The following is a 20,272-nucleotide window of genomic DNA, read 5'->3' as shown; positions in this document are numbered from 1 at the left end:
TTCCTTCCATAATAAACTCCCTAACCACCCAAACCCACTCGTTTCTAACCTTGCTTCCTCTTCCATTCTTGGCAATCCTCCGAGGTGCCTGAAAAGAAGATGGCCTCGTGACCTTATATTGTAAACTGTTTTTAGAGTTCTACTACTGGGTAGTTTCTCTACATCTTGTATCAAATCATTATGTCATTATGATCAAATTTACTGGTTGTATTTTTTTTTATACAGTTGTAAATATCAATAAATAAATAAAATAAAAAAAAAAACCCATTAAGACATAGAATCCATTTCTAGTTATCACAAATCAAAGAATTTCAACTGACATCAAAGCAATTAAATTTGGATATATTTTTCAATAATAAAAATTTAAAAAATGGGAAATTGACAATTTTTCCTGACACTAACAGTATTTTCTTAACTATACAAAATTCCTGACAAGAAGGCACTGGATTTGAATGATATCTGACAGTCAATGACATGAAATAACTGAATACCAAATACAAAGGGTAAAATTGGAGTCAAATGAAAATTGTTTTTGAAAACATGTTATAGAGTGAAAGAACAATGAAAACCCCACACCTCCGAGGAAGAAAAGTAATTCAATGATTACTCATCATTATTAATAAAACTCTTTAAAAAAAACATTATAATTGTTTTTGGATTTAAAAGGTATTTTTAAAGGTCTTTTATCTTGAAAATTACTCAGAAACATCTCTACAATCATGGAAATTAAAATAAATTTTTAATAAAAGTTTAAAAAATAAAATGGATCGACACCCACCTTTTTCACTGGACCCAGAATTTGTTTTTAAGTTTGATCTTTTCTTGTTTAACTGTTTCTAAAGAAGGAAATAATTATTTCGCAGATATCTGATACACAACATGAATAATTAAACATAATGCATTTGGAATCATCAAGTTTTATTACTCAAGCTAATAGTATTTAAAACCAAATTGTTATTACAGTTACTGAATTTTGGTTGATAAACAATTATGGTAACTGCCTCAATAATTGTTTTAAAAAAATGTTTATTTATGAAAAAATAGAATTTACAATTGTTATAAATTAATTATAAACTTTAACTATAAATAATACAGAGAATACGATATAATGGAACTAGAATGTGTGACTGTCTGAAACGCAAGTGTCTGATGGGAGATCGGAGCAGGAATATAAAGGCTTAGGATTGCTGACTCAGGTCTGTGCTTTATCAGTGCAGGTGCACTCGCACTTGGTTCCTTAACTAACTTCCCCTTGTCGATGGACTAATACAAAATAGGTGGTAACTTTCTTAAAAGAAGCCAAGAGTAAAATATAAAAGATGCAGGAAACAATAACCTGTATAATCCTGGAGAGTTAGATTCTATAGTTGGGGAATTAAATTATGTCTAATTTTACCATAAGGAGAGTTAAATAAAAATACAATATTCAAATTCATAATGAAAAACTTACCTAATAATTTTGAGTTTCCTTGTCCAGCCCAGCTTAGCCTATGATTCCTTACTTTGTTTTGGCTCTCATTATCATTTAACAAAAGTTCTTGTATTGAAAGGGCTGCGACAAGGGTTATTGTATATTCCATTAAATTGTGCTGATGAGAAAGGCAAAGCATTTTGGCAAATCTGGGGGCTACTGGGAACTTTGCCATGGCTTCACCGAGGGGTGTCAATCTACCAATCCAACCGTCTTCACCTAGAATTATAACAAGACATTAATTGGACAAATATATTTCTAATATCATTAAATGTTAGAAAAATGTTGAAAAGAGGGGTGAAACCTGATTGTTAAGTCAAGTAGCTAAAATTTTGTATTTTTCCTTAATTGGGGTGATATAAATAAAATGATTAATCATAAAAAAATTATGATTTAAGAAATTATTTTCTAGTAATAATATAAACATAAAAAAAAAAGAAAAAAGTTTAGGGTTTTACTCCATAATTGGCTGAAAGGGTTTAGCGTTAAAGTGACAAAGTGTTGTGTGATATTCCTTGCTAGAATTGTGGATAGCGTTTAGTGGTGCATTTTTTGTGTTCCAGTTGCAATGAATGTACAAGATTGAGTGGAGAAGCTGAGGATATATTAATGTACAAAGGTGTTTATAAATATGCCATCCACCATGGCGACTCCAGATGAATCCAAAAGGTTCAAAGATCTCTCCTATCCTTCCTGTAATACTTTTTCACAAAGTGGTAATTTGATCTAGACTTTTGTGAGATTTACTCGTATCATTTGCCCATCATTTGAGAAGGATGGCTCTTCATTCTCTGCCCTGGTCTGGATCAGTCATAAGTTGATCATACAGTGATTCTTGATTGGTAGTGGTTACTTAAAGGATGGAAGGAAGTATTTTCTTTTATGTGGGCCTTATGCTGTTATAACCACAAATTCTGATTTATCTTTAGTTATATATTTATTGTTTATACTTGCTCATGCTCAGCGGGAAGCGTGTGAGTTACAGTAAAAAAAAATCGCAAAAGGAAAAAAAAAAAACAATAAAGAATAATTGTCTCTTAGGCGCCACATTATTTTTTCCTTTACAAATAACGAAAACTCCGAAACGATGACAATGTACTCACAATATACCCCTATATACACAATTAACAAATGATGACCTTATATGTAGATAACAGAAAACCTTAGGGGTGTTACCTACCCACCTGTGGAATTATCGTAATATTCAGTGAACAAAAAAAAAAAAAAAAAAAAAGTAAATTAACAAGTTGAAAGCAGTGTATATGCATAAGAAAGAACAGCAGAACTATATGTACAAAAGTTTCATGTACACAGAATGAAAAAAAAAAACAATAAAACTTATAGGTTGACTTAACCTTAACTTAAATGCCCTAGCTTAACCTTATTAACTAAATTTACATTATTATACAAAAGAGGAATATAAAATAAAGTTTAGTTCGAACCCCACGTAATCCTTGGATGTACTCCTGACAGAACACAAGGTTGTCCGATATCTCCTTTTCGGTTACCGTCTCACCTTCCTCAGAAGTATGAAAATGACCCCTGCTACAACTCTCCTATCCAGGACGTGCTGAAGAAACATTGCCACGCATTGCATTAAATCCACACTTCTAGTATTAATGACCGTCCATTGAAGTAGAACACAATAATTTTGAGAAACAAAACATACACGATATAATTTTTCATATGGTAATATTTCGATTCAAACAGTAAAGACACAGGGCCTGATAAACTATCACCACTTCATATTGAACAGTCCTAATATACTACCATTCATTGTTGTGTAGAAGTGTCCTGATGGATTGCTTTGAGCCACAAATCCCACCCATCTTAACCTCCTAGCCTTCATATTGTGAGATATTGATTGACCAGTCTCTGCAAGCAGTTCACTGTTAGTTTTCACCTCCATGTGTTAAGGCTCTTGTCCCAGATCGCTTCCGAAATTGTATGGAGGACTTTCCATTCAAATCACTCAATTCTGCTTTCTAAGGTACCTGTTAGAGCCCAGGTCTCGTAGCTGTATTGAGAGCTGGCTTTATCATGGAATTGCACACCCTTAGTTTCAGATTTTTTGGGATTTCAGTATTCTTGACAGAGAGAAGGCTCTGTTTGTGCTTGTTATACGCTGGTCTATCTCAGTCCATTGATCATTTATTGATGTTATTGTGGAGCCATGGTATTTGAAACTGTCTACTTTCGGAAACGATTTGCCATCCATGCAGACCATGCCGTTAGGGTCTCTGGTAATAATATAAACATTACAAAATATATGGATAAATACTGTGGCGGGGGTATAAGTATACAGAGTCTTTTAGCCACTTCTTGTGACTTTTTACTCTCTGTGACTTCTCTTGATGCATCTTCCTACATTTCTCTGCGACCTCTCTTGATGCATCTTCCTACATTTCTCTGCTTGTGACTCACTTGATGTGATTTTCTTTTAGTTCTTTTACGCTACTCACTCACACACTGTTCACTCACTCCCCTCTTCCATCTAACTTTTCCTCACACACCAGGTGAACTTTTGGGTACACTCATTCACAAACATATAAACAAATACCTTTTTTATAAATTAGATTACTTAAACTATTCTAATTCTCAACATCTATAAATAAAATTTGACATAATGCCATGTAATCTAACCTCTTTTTTTAGTTGTTTTCTCCAGTGCACCCAGGTAAGTAAGTCTTTGTTCAGCTGATTTTAGTTGTGCTAAATCAGGAGAAGATGGGAAAGGAAAATTAACCACTCTTTGAATGCCTAACGATTTCATCTGAAGAACAAGTTCATCAACGGGACGCCTTTGCATTTCAGGGACAGTCCATCCTTCGAACTCATCATTGAAAACAGCAGATGAGTACAACCTAAAATATACAAGATTAAGTTTAGCACTCTAGTAGAAAAAAAATTGTGATTTGACTAGTTATAAAAACAAATTTCCTTGATTATATAAACAGAATTAAAACAAAGATCCTTAGTAAATTATAGCAGTTAAGATATGCAGGGTGTTTTGGGAGTAAATGTAGATCGGTGAAGAACACTAGTAAGTAAAACATTATTTATTAGCGCCCTTAAGTCCTCATAACATAAACTTATCTATGTCCTTAATAAATAAGGACATCGATAAGTTTTTACTTATCTATTTATTTGTTGATGCCAATAAAATAAATAAGTTTTTACTTATTCTTTACTGACCTCCAATCATCTTCTATATAATCCACTGTCAACTATGAACTCATCATTATGGATTTTACTTTTAATTTCTTTCTAAAGGAGTAGTAAAGTATTTAACATTACAGTAATTAGAAAGTAAAAAAGAATCAAAGTTTAATTCTAATCCGGTATCAATAATTTAAATAAAAGATTTGGAAACTGAAAATAGAAAAAATGATATTAGAATTATTACAAATAATTATTTATGAAATCACACTCTAGCTAGAAGAGTTCTGTTTTCTTTTCTTTTTTAATTTTTTAAGTACCTAACATTTTTAGGACTGCATAAAAATGATAGGTTAAAATAAGTCACAACATTTTTTCCCACAATTCCATCTGTTAAATAAATATTTAATTAAAGTAAAATCAATAAAATTCAAATCAGTTATTTCTAAAAGACATGTAAGGTAATTATTTAACCTGTAGCAATGACCCGGAGAAGTCCTACCAGCCCTGCCTGCTCTTTGGTCAGCAGCTGCTTTACTTGCCCAAGTGATTGAAAATCCTGAAACGCCAGTTATTTTATCATATAACTTAGCCTTAACTTTGCCAGAATCAACAACATATTTTACACCCGGAATCGTGAGTGAAGTTTCAGCAACATTTGTAGCCACTACACAAAGTCTACATCCCTCAGGAGGTTCTTGAAATACCTAAAAAGTATTGGAAGATTATTTGTTAACCATATGTGATAATTGTAGGAATATGATCCATATGGCGGTAAAGAAAGGCAAATTAAACAAAAATAGCAGAAAACTATTGATTAGAAGCTGACATATTACCCCACTTTGCAGGGCTGAATCCTGGATAAAAAGTTCTTGACTTGAAAACTGGGGGAAAACATCAGCTACCAATTAATAGTTTTTCTGCTATTTTAGTACCATTTATGACCATCACATGGACCATCTTCCAATTTTTTAAAAATAAATAAATTATGATTTATTTCATATATTGATGGTAGGAAACGAAAACCGCGCAACTCTATCAATCTTTGAAATGAGAACCACTCTGAATTAAAGTCTATTATTTGTTTATTCTGTAAGATATTCAAATATGTAGTTACAAAGTCTTGAATGCCTACAACCAATATTTACTTTTTTCTTATATCAAATTAAATATACTAGAATAACAAGGATTATCATTAAATTATAAACTAACTTTATAAATATTAACCACGGCTTGATGCAGAAAGGCCAAATTCCAAACTTAGTTAGGAGTTTAATTCACTATTACATTCATATTAGAAAAAATTCAGGTTTCCGACTTCTATGATCAATTGTTCCTAACAGACATAACTATTTGGAATAATTTTTAACTTTAGACTAGTAGCACAACCAGTAAGTATATTTTAGCAAGGAAGGTCAGGAAGGTGAATTCCCAAAGCACTGGAAGAGGTCAAAACAGGTCAGATGAGGGCTTTATTTAGTTTATATAAGAAAAAAAGAAATGTGTTGAGAACTAATAACCACATTTCCAAGGACTTTTAGAGCACCCAGGGAATAAGGCAAGGTTGCAGTCCAAGCCTACTACTGTTTAGAGTGTTACTTAACATGACACTGAATCAAAAGGAAATCCCCTGGCATCTGAGGGAAAAGATGAAAATGAGACCATATTGGCTGGGTCACAGAGAATTAAGTATAGTCTGTCTCATACTCCTAGCATATGCAGATGACATATTTGAATTTGGCAACAACAAAAGAAATCTTCAATTCAACCTCAGAATCCGACAAGAGGAATAGCACCAGTTTAACATGGAAATTAACACAAATGAAACTAAAGTAAGGAGAATATGAAGAGAAGAAAGAGGAGACCAAATAATATGACTGAAGGGAGAAGAGCTGGAGCACATTAGAGATTTCAAGTACTTGGGGCCCACCTTAACAAAAACAGCTGGATAAATGGAGAATTCTAAGAGAGAATTAAAGAAGCGGCAAATGCTTCCATTCACTCAAGGCTGGTTTCCTAGGAAAAAAAGTCACAAAAGTAGTATATAAGACTAAGTTTATTCCCTTACTGACCTATGCCAGATAGTCTTGGATTATTAACTCAAAACATAGAAGCCAAATGATGATTTTGTTCAAATGCTCAAATACACTACTGATAAACATTGTGGCTTTCTGCTAGTTAGTATCAGTATTTACATTATTTAGAACTGAATAGCATCATTAAAACATAATATCATGATGACATTTGGTAAGTTAAGGACCTTATCCTCACTCAGAAGATGATCAAACTTTACCTTAGCTTGCTCCCGTGATGGTAGTACTGAATACAATGGCAACACCCAAAGCGGTTGAGCATTGCTTACTTTCTGCCCTTCAAGCTCCCAATCTTCTTCATCAGCTTCTTCATCACTTGCAAGAATGTCCATTTCAGTATCATCATTAGGTGCAACATCATAGCTGAAATAATATGTATTAACTCTCTTCTAATAATTAAATAAAGTGTAAAGGGATCACATCATTGAAATCTTTATGAAAAAAGTGGTTTTGAAATGTTTAGTGGAATATTTTAGTTTGGTATCATCACAAGCAAAGAATATAATTCTAATAAAAAAAGGAATAATAACAGTAAAAAATAAACTATTTTTACACAAAAATAAAAATTACTAGTTAAATGAAATAAGGGTTCACTATCAATATTCAGAGACTCCTCTTTAAGCTCTGATAATTCCATTTAGTCATCAAGGCATTAAAAAAATTAATTTTTTAGAACTTCTTAGGAATCCTTGGAGAACCTGACGGTTCCTTACACGTCTTCTTTCCATCATATCCCAGACATCGTATAATGGGAAAAGGTCTGGAATTCTTAGTATAAAACCCAAAACCCTAATTTCAGCTCAATTTAATTCCTCAGACATGACTTGACCAGTGTGAAGCATCACCTTAAGGTGGAGTAGCATACAATCATTCCCAATAAATGATTCAAATGATATCACATATTCTTCAAGAACATCTTCAAGATATCTGAAACCTTTTATAGAGTAATGTGTAACTCTGTGTATGCCTCATTTCCAATTCCATCCAACACCATCAAGAAGCTTTTGTGTTAACTCACTCGAGGGGATATGTTGCACAATAAATAAATATATTATGTTGCACAATAAATATCATTCACCTGGTATTCTTCACACCCTCTCCCTTACATGAAGTGTATTTAAAGTGAATCTTGACTCATCTCTCAATATGCACAGGCCCAGTCTTCATTTAACCAATCAATTCAACCACACTAAAGTCTTTGGACTATCTATTTCTGGTGAAAAGTGGATTTACTGTCAGTCTTCTGGCAGTTATATAAATTTCATTCAACATCCTTGTAACTATCATTAGAGAAACATAGACTCCTTAAATTAAATTTCTAACTTCATTGGCAGTAAATATTCCATTTATTAGAATATGAAATTGAATAAATTGGTTTGTATTGTAATCATGTACACTTCGAAAGGGTCTCCATTTGTGGTGTAATATTTTACAGTCCTGGAGACCACTGTCGGGTTAACGACAATGTGTCTGGCTAATTCTCTTTTGATGCAACATGATGAAATGAATCATCATTGCCCTCAATAAAGTTAATGATGTATTATATTTATTCACAACAAAGCAATAAAACAATTTAAATAAAAATATTTGAGCTAAAAAAATGATTAATTCTAAGGGTGAATAAATCACCCAATGTAAATCTTGAAATGGACTGAGATAATTAATATTGTCTCGAATTAAAATAGAAAGTTAATAACTGTTGTTTACATTAGTTAATAGCTCATCGTTGCTGACTTATCTGTAAATAAATATAAGTTAGTCTACACAGGACAGTGGCATAATTTTAGACACAATTGATCAAGTGATGTGATACTTTCGTTCAGGTGTTTATTTTAAAGCAGGTCACTAAAATAAAAAGTTGGACAGTTATAATCTGAAATTTTGAAATTTATAAAAAAAAATATCATTAATGACTCACTTATCAAGGTTGATTTCAGGAAGAGACACAGGAGTTTCTTTCTTTTTCTTTTTGACTTTTTGGATAACTCTGTCAAGATTCAATTCATCTTCTTCATCTTCCTTTTCTTTTTCTTCAGTACTTTGTTCAGTAGCAACTGACTTTTTAGTAATCTTTCGATAAGGAAAAGCTTTCCTCAATTTTGAGACCAAAGTGTTCACTTCCTGTTGACCTATAAAATAAAAAATATAGATAGAAAATGTTTTATTCATTAACAATTAGTTTCATTACACAACTATTCATCTCTATCGCTGCCAGTCCACATTTTGTAAGCATTTATGGAACAAACTAAAACATAAATGAATATTGAGCACTAAATACACATCTCTCAATTGATCCAAATGACTATATATAAATATAAAAAGAAATTAATAACTAAATCATATAAAATATGATCAGGTATATTTCTGTTAATAAAACTGAACTATATTTAAATGGAATTTATTATATGAAAAATAATAACAAAAAAATTAAATACAATCTGGATAACAAGTTGAAGTAAACTTAATCCAACATTACATTGGTAAAAATAAAATGAAGCCAGTCAATTTGTAGGTTCTTATTTAGAAATGAAATTGATTTATAAATTACACGAATAAAATGAAAGTATTCTCACTAATAATAATTATTTGAATATATAAGTAAAAAAAAATTTATTGAAATGAATAGAATTCATATTCCAGTAAACAGCAAGAGCTTAATTTTTAGAATTTCAAAACCAAATGATCAGTGCAAAGTTTGAATATACGATGGCTGTCCAAAAAGTAACAGACGTTTTGAAATAAACAATTCACAAATTGAAAAACTCAAAGTTTATTATATACATTTGAAAGGTACATTCTTAAGTTATTTTCCTACATAATTGTCATTCAAATTGAGACATTTATCATACTATGGCACAGGTTTTTCAATGCCCTCCCTGTAGAAAATCCTGCCACTTGTGAAGTGCGGTCTATGATTCGGTTTTTGTTGGCTCGAAACAAAAGGCCAATTGAAATTTGTTGTCAGATTTGTGATGTTTACGGGCAGGGGATAATGAGTGAAAGCCGAGTGAGGTAATAGTGCATTTATTTTAAAAATGGCCGTACCACTGTTGACGACGAGGACCGCAGTGGTAGGTCTAGCCTTGTGATTGACGACCAGGTAATGCAAATCAATGACAAAATTCGTGAAAACCGCTGTTTGACAATTAGAGAACTGTTGGAACATATTCCCCAAATTTCACAGAGTTTGGTGCATCAAATTGCGGTGGGAAAGCTTGGTTACCACAAATTTTGTGCTCAGTAAGTTCTGAAAATTTTAACAGAAGACCATAAGAAACAGAGACTGGCTGCAGCACTGACCTTTTTCCAAGAATACAGCACAAATGGTAATGCAGTTCTGGATTGTATCGTAACCAGGGACGAGACTTGAGTGAAACATGTCAACTGTGAAACAAAACAGCAGTCGATGGAATGGGCGCACAGACATTCTCCCAAGAAACCACAAAAGTGTTTACAAACACTGTCAGCAAGAAAGGCTACTGTTTTTTGGGACTGATGCACCTAAATTGATAAATTTCAATTGGCCTGTTGTTTCGAGCCAACAAAAACCGAATCACAGACAGCACTTCACAAGTGGCAGGATTTTCTACAGAGAGGGTATTGAAAAACTTGTGCTATGGTATGAATGGGAATTATGTAGAAAATAGCTTTTGAGTGTACCTTTCAAATGTATATAATAAACTTTGAGATTTCAATTTGTGAATTGTTTATTTCAAAACGTCTGTTACTTTCTGGATAGCCCTCATATAATGTAAATTTAAAAGGGAGAAATAAAGTTATAATTATATTATAAAACCTAATCATAGTTTCTAATATTTAAGATCGTACCTGTGAGAAAGATTAATATCCCACCATCAGGAAGCTGAGTATGTATTTTGCAGGTCTTTCTATAGGCCTCTTTTAGATAATCTGGATTTGTTCGTTTGTTGAAATGGACAGTCACAGGAAACTGACGAGATTCTACCTATAATGATAGTACTTATATTATAAATTTTAGATTAGATGATACTGAAATATAACTACAATAGTTGAATCACTACAATAAATTCTCATACCTTATAATAAACAGTTTTCAGTAACTAAATATATTAAAAAAATACTATAAATAATGTAAATGTTAAGAGAAAAATAGAATAACACAGTACAGCTTTGGAATGTTTCAAATTATAAGGTAATATTTTTATTTAACATAAAAAGAAAACCTTGGAGATCAAAACTTTATATTTTAACTAAACCATATAAAATAATAATAAATAAAGAAAAAAGAATTCAATAAAAATAATAAAATTTAATCGGCAAATAGCTCCCCATAAAGTAATACTCTTAAGAGAAATAAGTTATATACTGTTTTGAAACATTTCATTGTAAATCATGAAGTTATATGTAATGACTGGTCGTGTACCTGGGGTTCCATCATTCAATTTTTTTTGGAGGGAAAATTAATTATGCCATAAGAATGACTTCAATGTAAAGTTTAAAGAGATAAAATGTAATAAACAAATGAAATATGCCCAGTTTCCCACCTATCCGCTGAAGGGTTATACATAGAAATATAAAAAAAGTTCATGTAGCATTGTTTTTCTAATCAATGGAAATAAAGGATAAATGATCAAAATAATCTGTCTAAAATCTTTTATCTCTTACTTACCTTAATTACAGGAGGAGGAACTTTGAATAAACGAGTATTTTCTGTAAAATCTTCCACTTTTAGAGTAGCTGACATAATAATTAATTTCAGAGGTATGCCTCGCTTATTTCGTAAAACAACTATACGAGAAAGGAGGCCCATGAGAATGTCAGTATAAACACTTCTCTCATGAGCTTCATCTAAAATAATTACTGAGTATTTGTTGAGAAGAAAATCCTAAAAATAGAATTTTATGATAAACAATTTTAATATCAATCTTCAAATTCATATGTTTTAATAATTTAACAACACAATATTTGACTTATAAATACCATTTTCACAAATTTAAAAACAAATTCATTCACATCAAAATAAAGGTACTGATTGTTCATAATGGTTAAGATAAATAATTTATACTTGATTAAGTAATGTCATAAAGAAACTTTTTAAGGACATTCAAATGATTACTTTTCACTCTCCACTCAGATTTAATCTAGATTTTGAAAAATTTTAAAAGATGAGTAACTCATTGTCCTTTAGATATATTTAAATTAGAACTGATACTGAGGTCATTTAATAGTTGATGATAATATAGAAATACAATTACAGTGAAACTTCTTTTAATGGAAACCCATCATGACTGACAATCTTACAAAGGTTCAGGAAAATGACATCAAAATTTAATGTAAGTTAATTAATTAATGCATGTCACTCTGGTCACAGATGCCAGTTTTATTCCACATCTTTATTTTTCACTCCACTATAAAAGACAATAGTAAAGAACACAATTCCAAAACTAAATTTGTGGGTGATTTATTTTGAGAAACATTTATTTATTTGTGGGGAAACTGGGACTCTCTTGTAATCTTCCTCCACACTCTCCTATTTCATACAAGTATTTGCCATCTTCTAATGTCCATATTTTTCAAAATTTCCTCCACTTCATCTAGTCACCTCAAGCGTAGTCTTCCTCTACCACTTTTTCCACCAAATCGATCTTTGAGTAAGCGTTTGCGGACTGATTCCCTAGGCACACGTACAACTGGCACAATTAACTCATATTTACGTTAGGATTCTCTACTGTCCATGGTCACACACTGATACCTTAGATATCACCCAGATTTCAAAACCATAGGTGACAACAGGTCTTATAATTCTCTCATACACCATGATCTTGATCCTATGAGACATAGTTCTATAATCCAGAATTTTTCTCATGGCAAAGCAGCATCTATTCTGGGTGGTCATCCTTGCTTTCAGTTCCTCCACTATTAAATTATTTTCAGTTCTTAGTGTACCTAGATACTTAAATGTACTTAAAGAAAATATGAGAGCACTAACAAAAATGTATATTAAATACAAAGTATGTATGTAATTATTAAATTATGTATATTGCTTAAGTTAAATTACTGGGAAAATATACTTGTTTTAAAATTATATTTTTCATTGAAATAAATAAAAAATACAATTTAACCTTTTTCTATGTATATACATAATTAGGTAAATAATCTTTTCTAGGAATTTACTAAAGGAGCTGCAACAGTTATCGAAATTCCATGATCCTTTATTATTTGATTATTTTATGCTGGATTTCCCCTTTATTTTCTGAGAATTTTTTTCCCTTGTTTTATTGGGTATTCGTAGAACTAAAAGACATACAGTTATTATGTAACCACCATTCTGTGTATGTAAGAAATAATTAAACTTCCCCTCACTTAAGAGCTAAGGTTTTATATTTCAAGACACATAGAATTCAGAAATAATCGGTCTGTCCAACGTCCATGAATCTTCTCTGATATAAATGAGTTGATTTTATTTTAATTTGGTAACACAGTCACAGGATATTCCATGATTAAATTTGTGATTACCATCCTCTGATTTTAAAAATTATTTTTAGGCTAGATATGATAATTCTGAAACACCTTTTTATTAACTGATATAACAAATAATTAATTTAATAATAAACCACTGCTTAATAATCAGCAGGATTTTTCTAATATGAAATGAAAAATATTTTCATTATTAAACTACTTTTGTATTTTCTTTGTGGGAAAAAAAAAATGTTCAGACATCAAAATTAGATTCTTGATATGTTTCATTAAAAACCTATAAGTTTTCATGCCAATAAAAATTTTTAAAAATGTTTGATTACAGTTAGAACGATTTTTGAAACTCTTACTGAATGTGCAAAGTTTAGAATAAAATGAAAAATCTTTGTAGCATTAAAAAAAAAAAAAAGAAATCTACTTGTTTGAGTTTAGTCTATAATCTATAATCACAGATAATTAAAGGAACTGGTCAAGGAACAGAAGGACTGATCAAGGTAGTCCAAGATCACCAAGGCTTTAGATTTCTTGGCTAATTTTTATGAAACTCAGTATATGTTTCTAACTGGCAGACTAGGTATACTTTAAATATATATACATACATACTTCTGAACACAAACAACTTGGTACTGAACAACCAAGCCCTTTTTAGATTTGTGTCTGGAAGGCAATGCAGGGCAACTAGTACAATAATTTCAATTCATGTTTTCTATCTCTATCCTAATGATTTTATTTTATCTTGAAAATATATATTATAATTAAGAAATAATTTTGATTTTTGTAGGTATATAAAACAAATAAAAAGGTTGAATTTATCTGATTTTTTTTAAATGAAAGAAACAGAACTCTAATATTAGAAAAAATCTGAGACTGTTAATACGTCTAATTAAATGTAGTAAATGGACTTACGGATTGAACTTCTTTCAATAATACACCATCTGTCATAAATTTTATTTTAGTGTTAGGGGTAACATTACCCTCAAATCTAATGAGATAACTAACTTCATCAGAATTCAGGTTCAACTCCTCACCAACTCTCTTTGCCATTGAAATTGCAGCAACACGCCTAGGTTCTGTAATTCCAATAATTTTTCCATCCCTAAAAACAAAAACTAACACTAAAATGTAAAAAAAACAAAAAAAAAACAGTAATGATCTACAAAAATTTTAAGTCACCTTGCATAGCCTGCTTCATAAAGAAATTGTGGGACTTGTGTAGTCTTGCCACTTCCAGTTTCACCAGCAATCAATATAACAGGATTTTCATTGATATTTTCCATGATTATTTGTTCTTCAGCAAGAATAGGTAGTTTTAGTCTAGCTTCTTGGATCTCTGGCTTTCTATCAACTGGTACATAAACAGCAGGAATGCTTGCTACAGATATTTTTTTATTAACTTCTACTTTAGCTCCACCATTGACATTTTGTAGTAGCTTGTCGTTAGTGTTTTGTTTAGCATCATCCTGCTTTTCCTCAGTACTTTTAGAAATTTCTTCAACATTAACTGTAACAGTTTCATTTACAGACTCAGGATTTTCATTTTTATCATCATCCAGGATTTCTTGCTTGATGGATTCGCTAGCTTCATCATTATCATCAGAGGAATCCTCAGAGGAAGACTAAAAGAAAATCAATGAGTGATCTAATGGTAGTGGTAGCAAAGAAATATATACTGTTGAGATAATTTTATCTTAATTATAACTTTTATATATTGTTAAATATATCCTGGCAGAGTTACCAACAATGATAAATTAGTTTGAATTAGTCATTATCTCATTACAACCATTAAGGCTTATACGAGATCATTCACTAAATTGTCAAATAAATAAAATCTTTGGCTCTGGGAATATGATTAAATAATAAGAAACATGGAAATAAAGTGTTGCAGCAGAATGATATAAAGAATATAATTAGTTAGGATAAGATTTAAAATATTATTAAAAAAGTAAGCATTAGAGCTTCATTACTCAGGAACTCTGAGCTCCATTCCCTAGTTTATATTTGGAAAACATATAAAATGTGATTTAACTGTTTCCTTAAAGCTTAAAAATTTCAACAATAAAGGATGTGGGATAAGGAGAGAAAATAAAAAATTGAGACCCACAAAAACATAGTTTTCTAACTCAATTTGGAGGGGACTAAGGATGTTCATAAATCATTAAAAACCAACTCTAATTTTTATGGTATTTTTTTCTACCTAGAAAACACCCCAAATACTGAAAAATGATCACCTGAACTAAAGAGGGACACTGGAGGCGCAATCCATCAATGGAGGGAGGGCAAGGAAAAAAACATATATTAAAGAAGTCTCCAAAATTGTATTTGAGAGCATATTAAAGGAATATAAAGTACTCCATTACATTCTTCTGATAAACTTCAACATGGTGCAAAAGTCAATTGTCTTCAGAGAAAATACAATGATAATGGTAGAACATAGAAGTAAAATGTTAAGTCATTTTTATTATTAAAATTTTGATGCCTACTATTTACCATGGTCAATAGTGAAATGTTACAAACATTCCATTTTTAACAAAAATGTTAGTAATATATTTTTGTCACATTTTGCTGTGGCCACAAACTAACATTTTCCACGAATAAGCATAAAAGAAGTTAAATATTATTAGCATATTGTTTAGAAATAGAAATGTTAATGTCATATGTTATTAGCAATGTTATCTCTGATGTAAATCCATCATTGAAATTCAGATAGAAATAACCATTTAACTTAAATTTTATATTTTTGAATGATCAATAAATCTCAAAATGACCTTTAAAATATTATTAAATCCATTTAATTCATGCATTTCATTAAAATTAGATAAAAAACATAATAAAACCTGGAACAGGTTTTTCTGATAATTGCAAAGGAAGTTCATGTTTTAAGTTTATATTTATTTTTTCAATTTACCAATGATAATAAACTTTCTATTTTTTCATAAAAATACAGTTAGTTAGGTATAAACCTAAGTAAAACACTTATTATTTATTATTTTAATTTACATTATATTATGTTGTAATGTACTTAGTTGTTTTTGTATCTTTTTAGCCCTAATGAAGCCCTGCAAAGTGGGGTGAAACGTCGGACATTAAATAGTTAAAAAACTATTTGTTCTTTTTTGACCGCAATCTGACCATCTTCTTCATATTTTAAGTTATACGGTCAATTATATTTATATATATATACACACACTTAATATTTTCATTATATTCTCACATTAAATACATTAAAGGCACAGTATATTACTCAAAGCTTTTGAGTTATCAGTTGTCTAAGTTAATAAGGACTGAAAAATTTAGTTAATTAAGTTAATAAGCTATGGAAAATTTGTTACTGAAAAATGGAAACCATGTTTCATAACATAAACAGGAAAGATTACCCATTTCAAGCTATCTGTGCTCACTTGTTATAAAAAAATATATGAGATCATGTAGCACAAGATCTTCATACTATGCAGTGCCGACCAGAATCAAGAAAAAATGTGTAATTTGACAATTTTAAAATTGAAGGACGAAGGATAATACTTCAATAATCATTGCTATAAGCAATACCCACCTAGTGGAGGGGTGCCTTGAAAATAATTAGAATCATAGGTTTAGATGTATCAACTTTAGGAAGACAATTCTCAAATTATATACTTTTGCTTATAATAATTCGGAGAATGAAATAAGTATATCAATAATGAATCATCTCTCAACAATAATACTGCAATGGCTCCCACATTAGTACACATAAATGTCAAAAAGGTCATAAAAATGAGTACACTTTTTAGAAATAAGATTTCAACATATAAAAGGTGATTATATTTACTAAAACAATATTATTGCAAACTAACTTAAAGTAATTATTTCTAATGTTTCCAATTATAGAACAAAAAAATATTACCTCAGTAAAGCCAACAATGTTGGGGTCATGTATTTTTTTCTTTTTATCAAAATTATTTATTACTTCAAGCAATCTGCGTCTTTTTCTTGCACCTTTAATGGAATTAATAGGTTGCTGACTATCATTTTTTCCTGAAGCACTCACTACTTTATCTACACCTTCACTATCAAAAGGGTCATCATCTCTATAGCGCCTTTTCAATCCTTTAGTAATAGCTGTTGAAATTGACACCATTTTACTTAGTTCTTCTGGTTTCGCTTGTACTTTTGCAAGACTTTCTAACAATGCTGCACGCTAAAATCAAAGCTTGAATAAATATAGGTTTAAAAAATTTATATACACATTATTATTAATAAATGAAGGAGTAATAGGAAACCTGATAAAAATTTAGATACCTAAACAATTCTAAATTTTATAACAATCTGACAAATCTAATTCTAAATTTAATTTTACTTCTATTCCTTATTACAATATATATTGTTAAAAATATCATTAATTAAACCCAAATATGTGATAAGGAATCAATTGAAATTTTTGTGAATTGTGTTTTAAATGTTATTTCAATCATCTTTTCAAATTTTCATTTAATAACAATAGTATTCCTCTGTCAGTATAAGATATAGATTGAGCCTTGGTTTTTTGTTACTTAATGAAAATTATTAAAAACTATCGTTAAGCTAATAAAATACAAATCTGGGCTCGACTATGTCATGAAACTATAGTGAATGACAATAAATAATAGAAATATTAAATTTATGTAACAAAACTAACAATCTAAGAAAATATTGTGGAATTTTAATTATTTCTAAACCATATCCAGACTTACACGATTTCAATTTATTAAACCATAATTCATTAAAACGACATGTTCACATTTCTGAGACATAACACTTATATGAGAGAACACAACAAAGTAGGTGAAGGTATCATGCTTTTAGTCTGCTTCAATGTTAAACAACACACTTGAAAGGAGAGGTTAATAAATTTATGAAGAAAGCAAGAAAGTATCTGTAATCCTTGTCAAGAAAAATTGTTTTTTTTCTCGAGATCTCAAAAATAAATATATAAAAAAAAATCACAAGTAACATATGTTTAGTTTCAAGACAACCTGAGATGAAAGAAACAATGTTGAAGTAAACCAATCTCCAATAATTAGAATTGTTGAATATTTCTTTTCTCATAGAATATGAAATTAAATAGCGAGGTGTAGATAGTTGACCGTAGATTAAAGATTGGAGAAGTTTGTCGGGTGGGTGCGGTCAGCAAAGAACAACCGATCAGTTGCAGGCCTACCTTCAACACCATAACCCCTGATGATGACCTGAAACTCAGGTCAAAACGTCGGCATAAAATAAATAAATATGGTTTTGTTTATTTATGTTGTTCTTTGCTGACCGCACCCCCCGACAAACTTCTCCAGAAATTAAATAGCATGGGGGTAACTAAAACTATGCTTCTTGCAATGTAACACAAACACATAGGATAAATTCATTAAAATAAGCTTTCTATTTTTAAATTTTAAGGTATTATGTATGCTTTAGCCACATAATTAGTGAATTACACCTAATTTTAATTTATTCATAGACATTCCTAAGATGAGAATAAATATACTCTTGATTCATTTTAAAATTCCTTAAGTTATGTATAGTTAATAAGTCAATATTAAATTCAACTAATTACATATTACTGTTCAAATGTTGTAAGGTATGACAATAAGTTAATCCTTTATTTTAGTAGATTTAATGAGAATTTACTTACATTTTCTTTTTTCTTCTTCCGTTCAACGATTTTTTCAAGTTCCTTACGTTTCTTCTTGGATAAAAGACGTTTTACTTGAGTTTTGGGTATTTCCAATTTAGTTTGTCGCTTTTTAGAAGGAATGACAAGTGGATTAGCTTCATCATAACGCCCCACAGAAGGAATGTCTACCTCAATCTATAAAAGAAAATAAATAAGTTCTCAGTTCAAATATGATCAACATTAATAAAATGGAAGAAAATCGCTAATACCTTCTTTTCTTCACTTTTATCAATTTCTGTTTTAACAACCTGCCTGGATTTCCAGTTATAGCGCTTTTTAGTTTTACCCATGGTTGAAATACTTGAATAACAGTAAAACTACTTAGAACAAACTTAGAGAACACATGGGCGATAATGATGGGTTTTACGGCCTAAAGCCCTAATGAACAACAACTTAAAGAACACGTGAAAATGGTAAGTTTATAACCTTTTGGTACAGAGAAGGTAACACAAAGAGGTTCATTGGAATTCCTAAGAGCTAGAAAAAGGTTACAAAGTAATAACCACTTTTTTCTAGAGCTACCTACATCCAAACTACTTTACGAGGTTTCAAGTTCGGTACAAAGGAGTCTCGCTCATATATCAAAATATTTTAAAATTAAAACTGTTTAGTTTCAATCCAAACCATATTATTTTTGCTAAAAAACAAAATTCTTTCGATTAACATAGATAATGCCTATTGAAAATGTCCACATCTCAATTTCGTACAGATTATGCAATTGAGAATCATCGATATAACACAAATGTCAATGATGATCTTTATACAGTTAGTAAAAAAAGTCTACATACACCACAATATAAATTCATTTATGAAATATTGTACATGATCATGTATTAATTAAAGTCATACTTTATTTTTTTCTATTAAATAAAGCTCTGTAGAAGATTAAGTCATGTTTATAATATCATTTCGGCATTGAATACATACAAAACGTTTTATAACAAATGTCTGTCATCGTTTGTTACAACAAATAAGTCTACATACAACTTGATTTAATCCTTTGAATTTAAACAAACATTTAATTTTTTTACATGCATAGAGGTTTTCTGTGGTTTTATTGTCTAAACGAATCAGTTAGAATTCAAGTCAAGTGAAAACAACTGCTCAAAATGGAATTTCTCGAGAGATTGGGCAGTTAATTATTGTTCATAAAACCGCAGAAAAATCATAACGCGAAATTGTTAATAAATTAAATAATAAAGTGCAGTTGTTTTCCAGATTCCGGTGAAGAAACATCGTCGGTGCCTGTGCCTTTGATCTTTGGAAACAATAGTGCTTTTGTGTAACTTTTAACAGTGGTTTTCGAATTTGTGTTTATGGCCCGTGGAGTTGTTTGGTGATCAAAACAGATAAGGGACATCTTTAATTTACTTTCTTATTAAAACTCATTGTTTAGTTTTTTAGGTTATATCG

The 20,272-nt window shown here is 30.5% G+C and overlaps 1 protein-coding gene across 1 annotated transcript in view; it reads right to left on the bottom strand.

Moving 5' to 3' along the window:
- The window catches only part of kz (putative ATP-dependent RNA helicase kurz), a 25,864-nt gene extending 6,557 nt beyond the window's left edge, over nt 1-19,307 (bottom strand). The window contains exons 1-12 of the mRNA XM_014427637.3: nt 19,069-19,307; nt 18,818-18,994; nt 17,060-17,353; nt 14,353-14,795; nt 14,086-14,275; nt 11,372-11,587; nt 10,552-10,687; nt 8,642-8,852; nt 6,924-7,086; nt 5,105-5,337; nt 4,115-4,335; nt 1,451-1,690 (exon numbers count right to left, since the gene is read on the bottom strand). Of these exons, the coding sequence (XP_014283123.1) occupies nt 1,451-1,690; nt 4,115-4,335; nt 5,105-5,337; nt 6,924-7,086; nt 8,642-8,852; nt 10,552-10,687; nt 11,372-11,587; nt 14,086-14,275; nt 14,353-14,795; nt 17,060-17,353; nt 18,818-18,994; nt 19,069-19,149 (2,605 nt within the window). The 5' untranslated portion in view covers nt 19,150-19,307. The remainder of the gene's footprint in view (nt 1-1,450; nt 1,691-4,114; nt 4,336-5,104; nt 5,338-6,923; nt 7,087-8,641; nt 8,853-10,551; nt 10,688-11,371; nt 11,588-14,085; nt 14,276-14,352; nt 14,796-17,059; nt 17,354-18,817; nt 18,995-19,068) is intronic.
- Between the last annotated feature and the right edge of the window lie 965 nt (nt 19,308-20,272).

The sequence above is a fragment of the Halyomorpha halys genome, unplaced genomic scaffold (assembly GCF_000696795.3).
Source record: "Halyomorpha halys isolate HHAL.00 unplaced genomic scaffold, Hhal_1.1 Scaffold659.1, whole genome shotgun sequence".
NCBI classification, from domain to species: domain Eukaryota; kingdom Metazoa; phylum Arthropoda; class Insecta; order Hemiptera; family Pentatomidae; genus Halyomorpha; species Halyomorpha halys.
The sequence above is the reverse complement of the archived record's forward strand: the minus strand, read 5'-3'. Positions and strand labels throughout refer to the sequence as shown.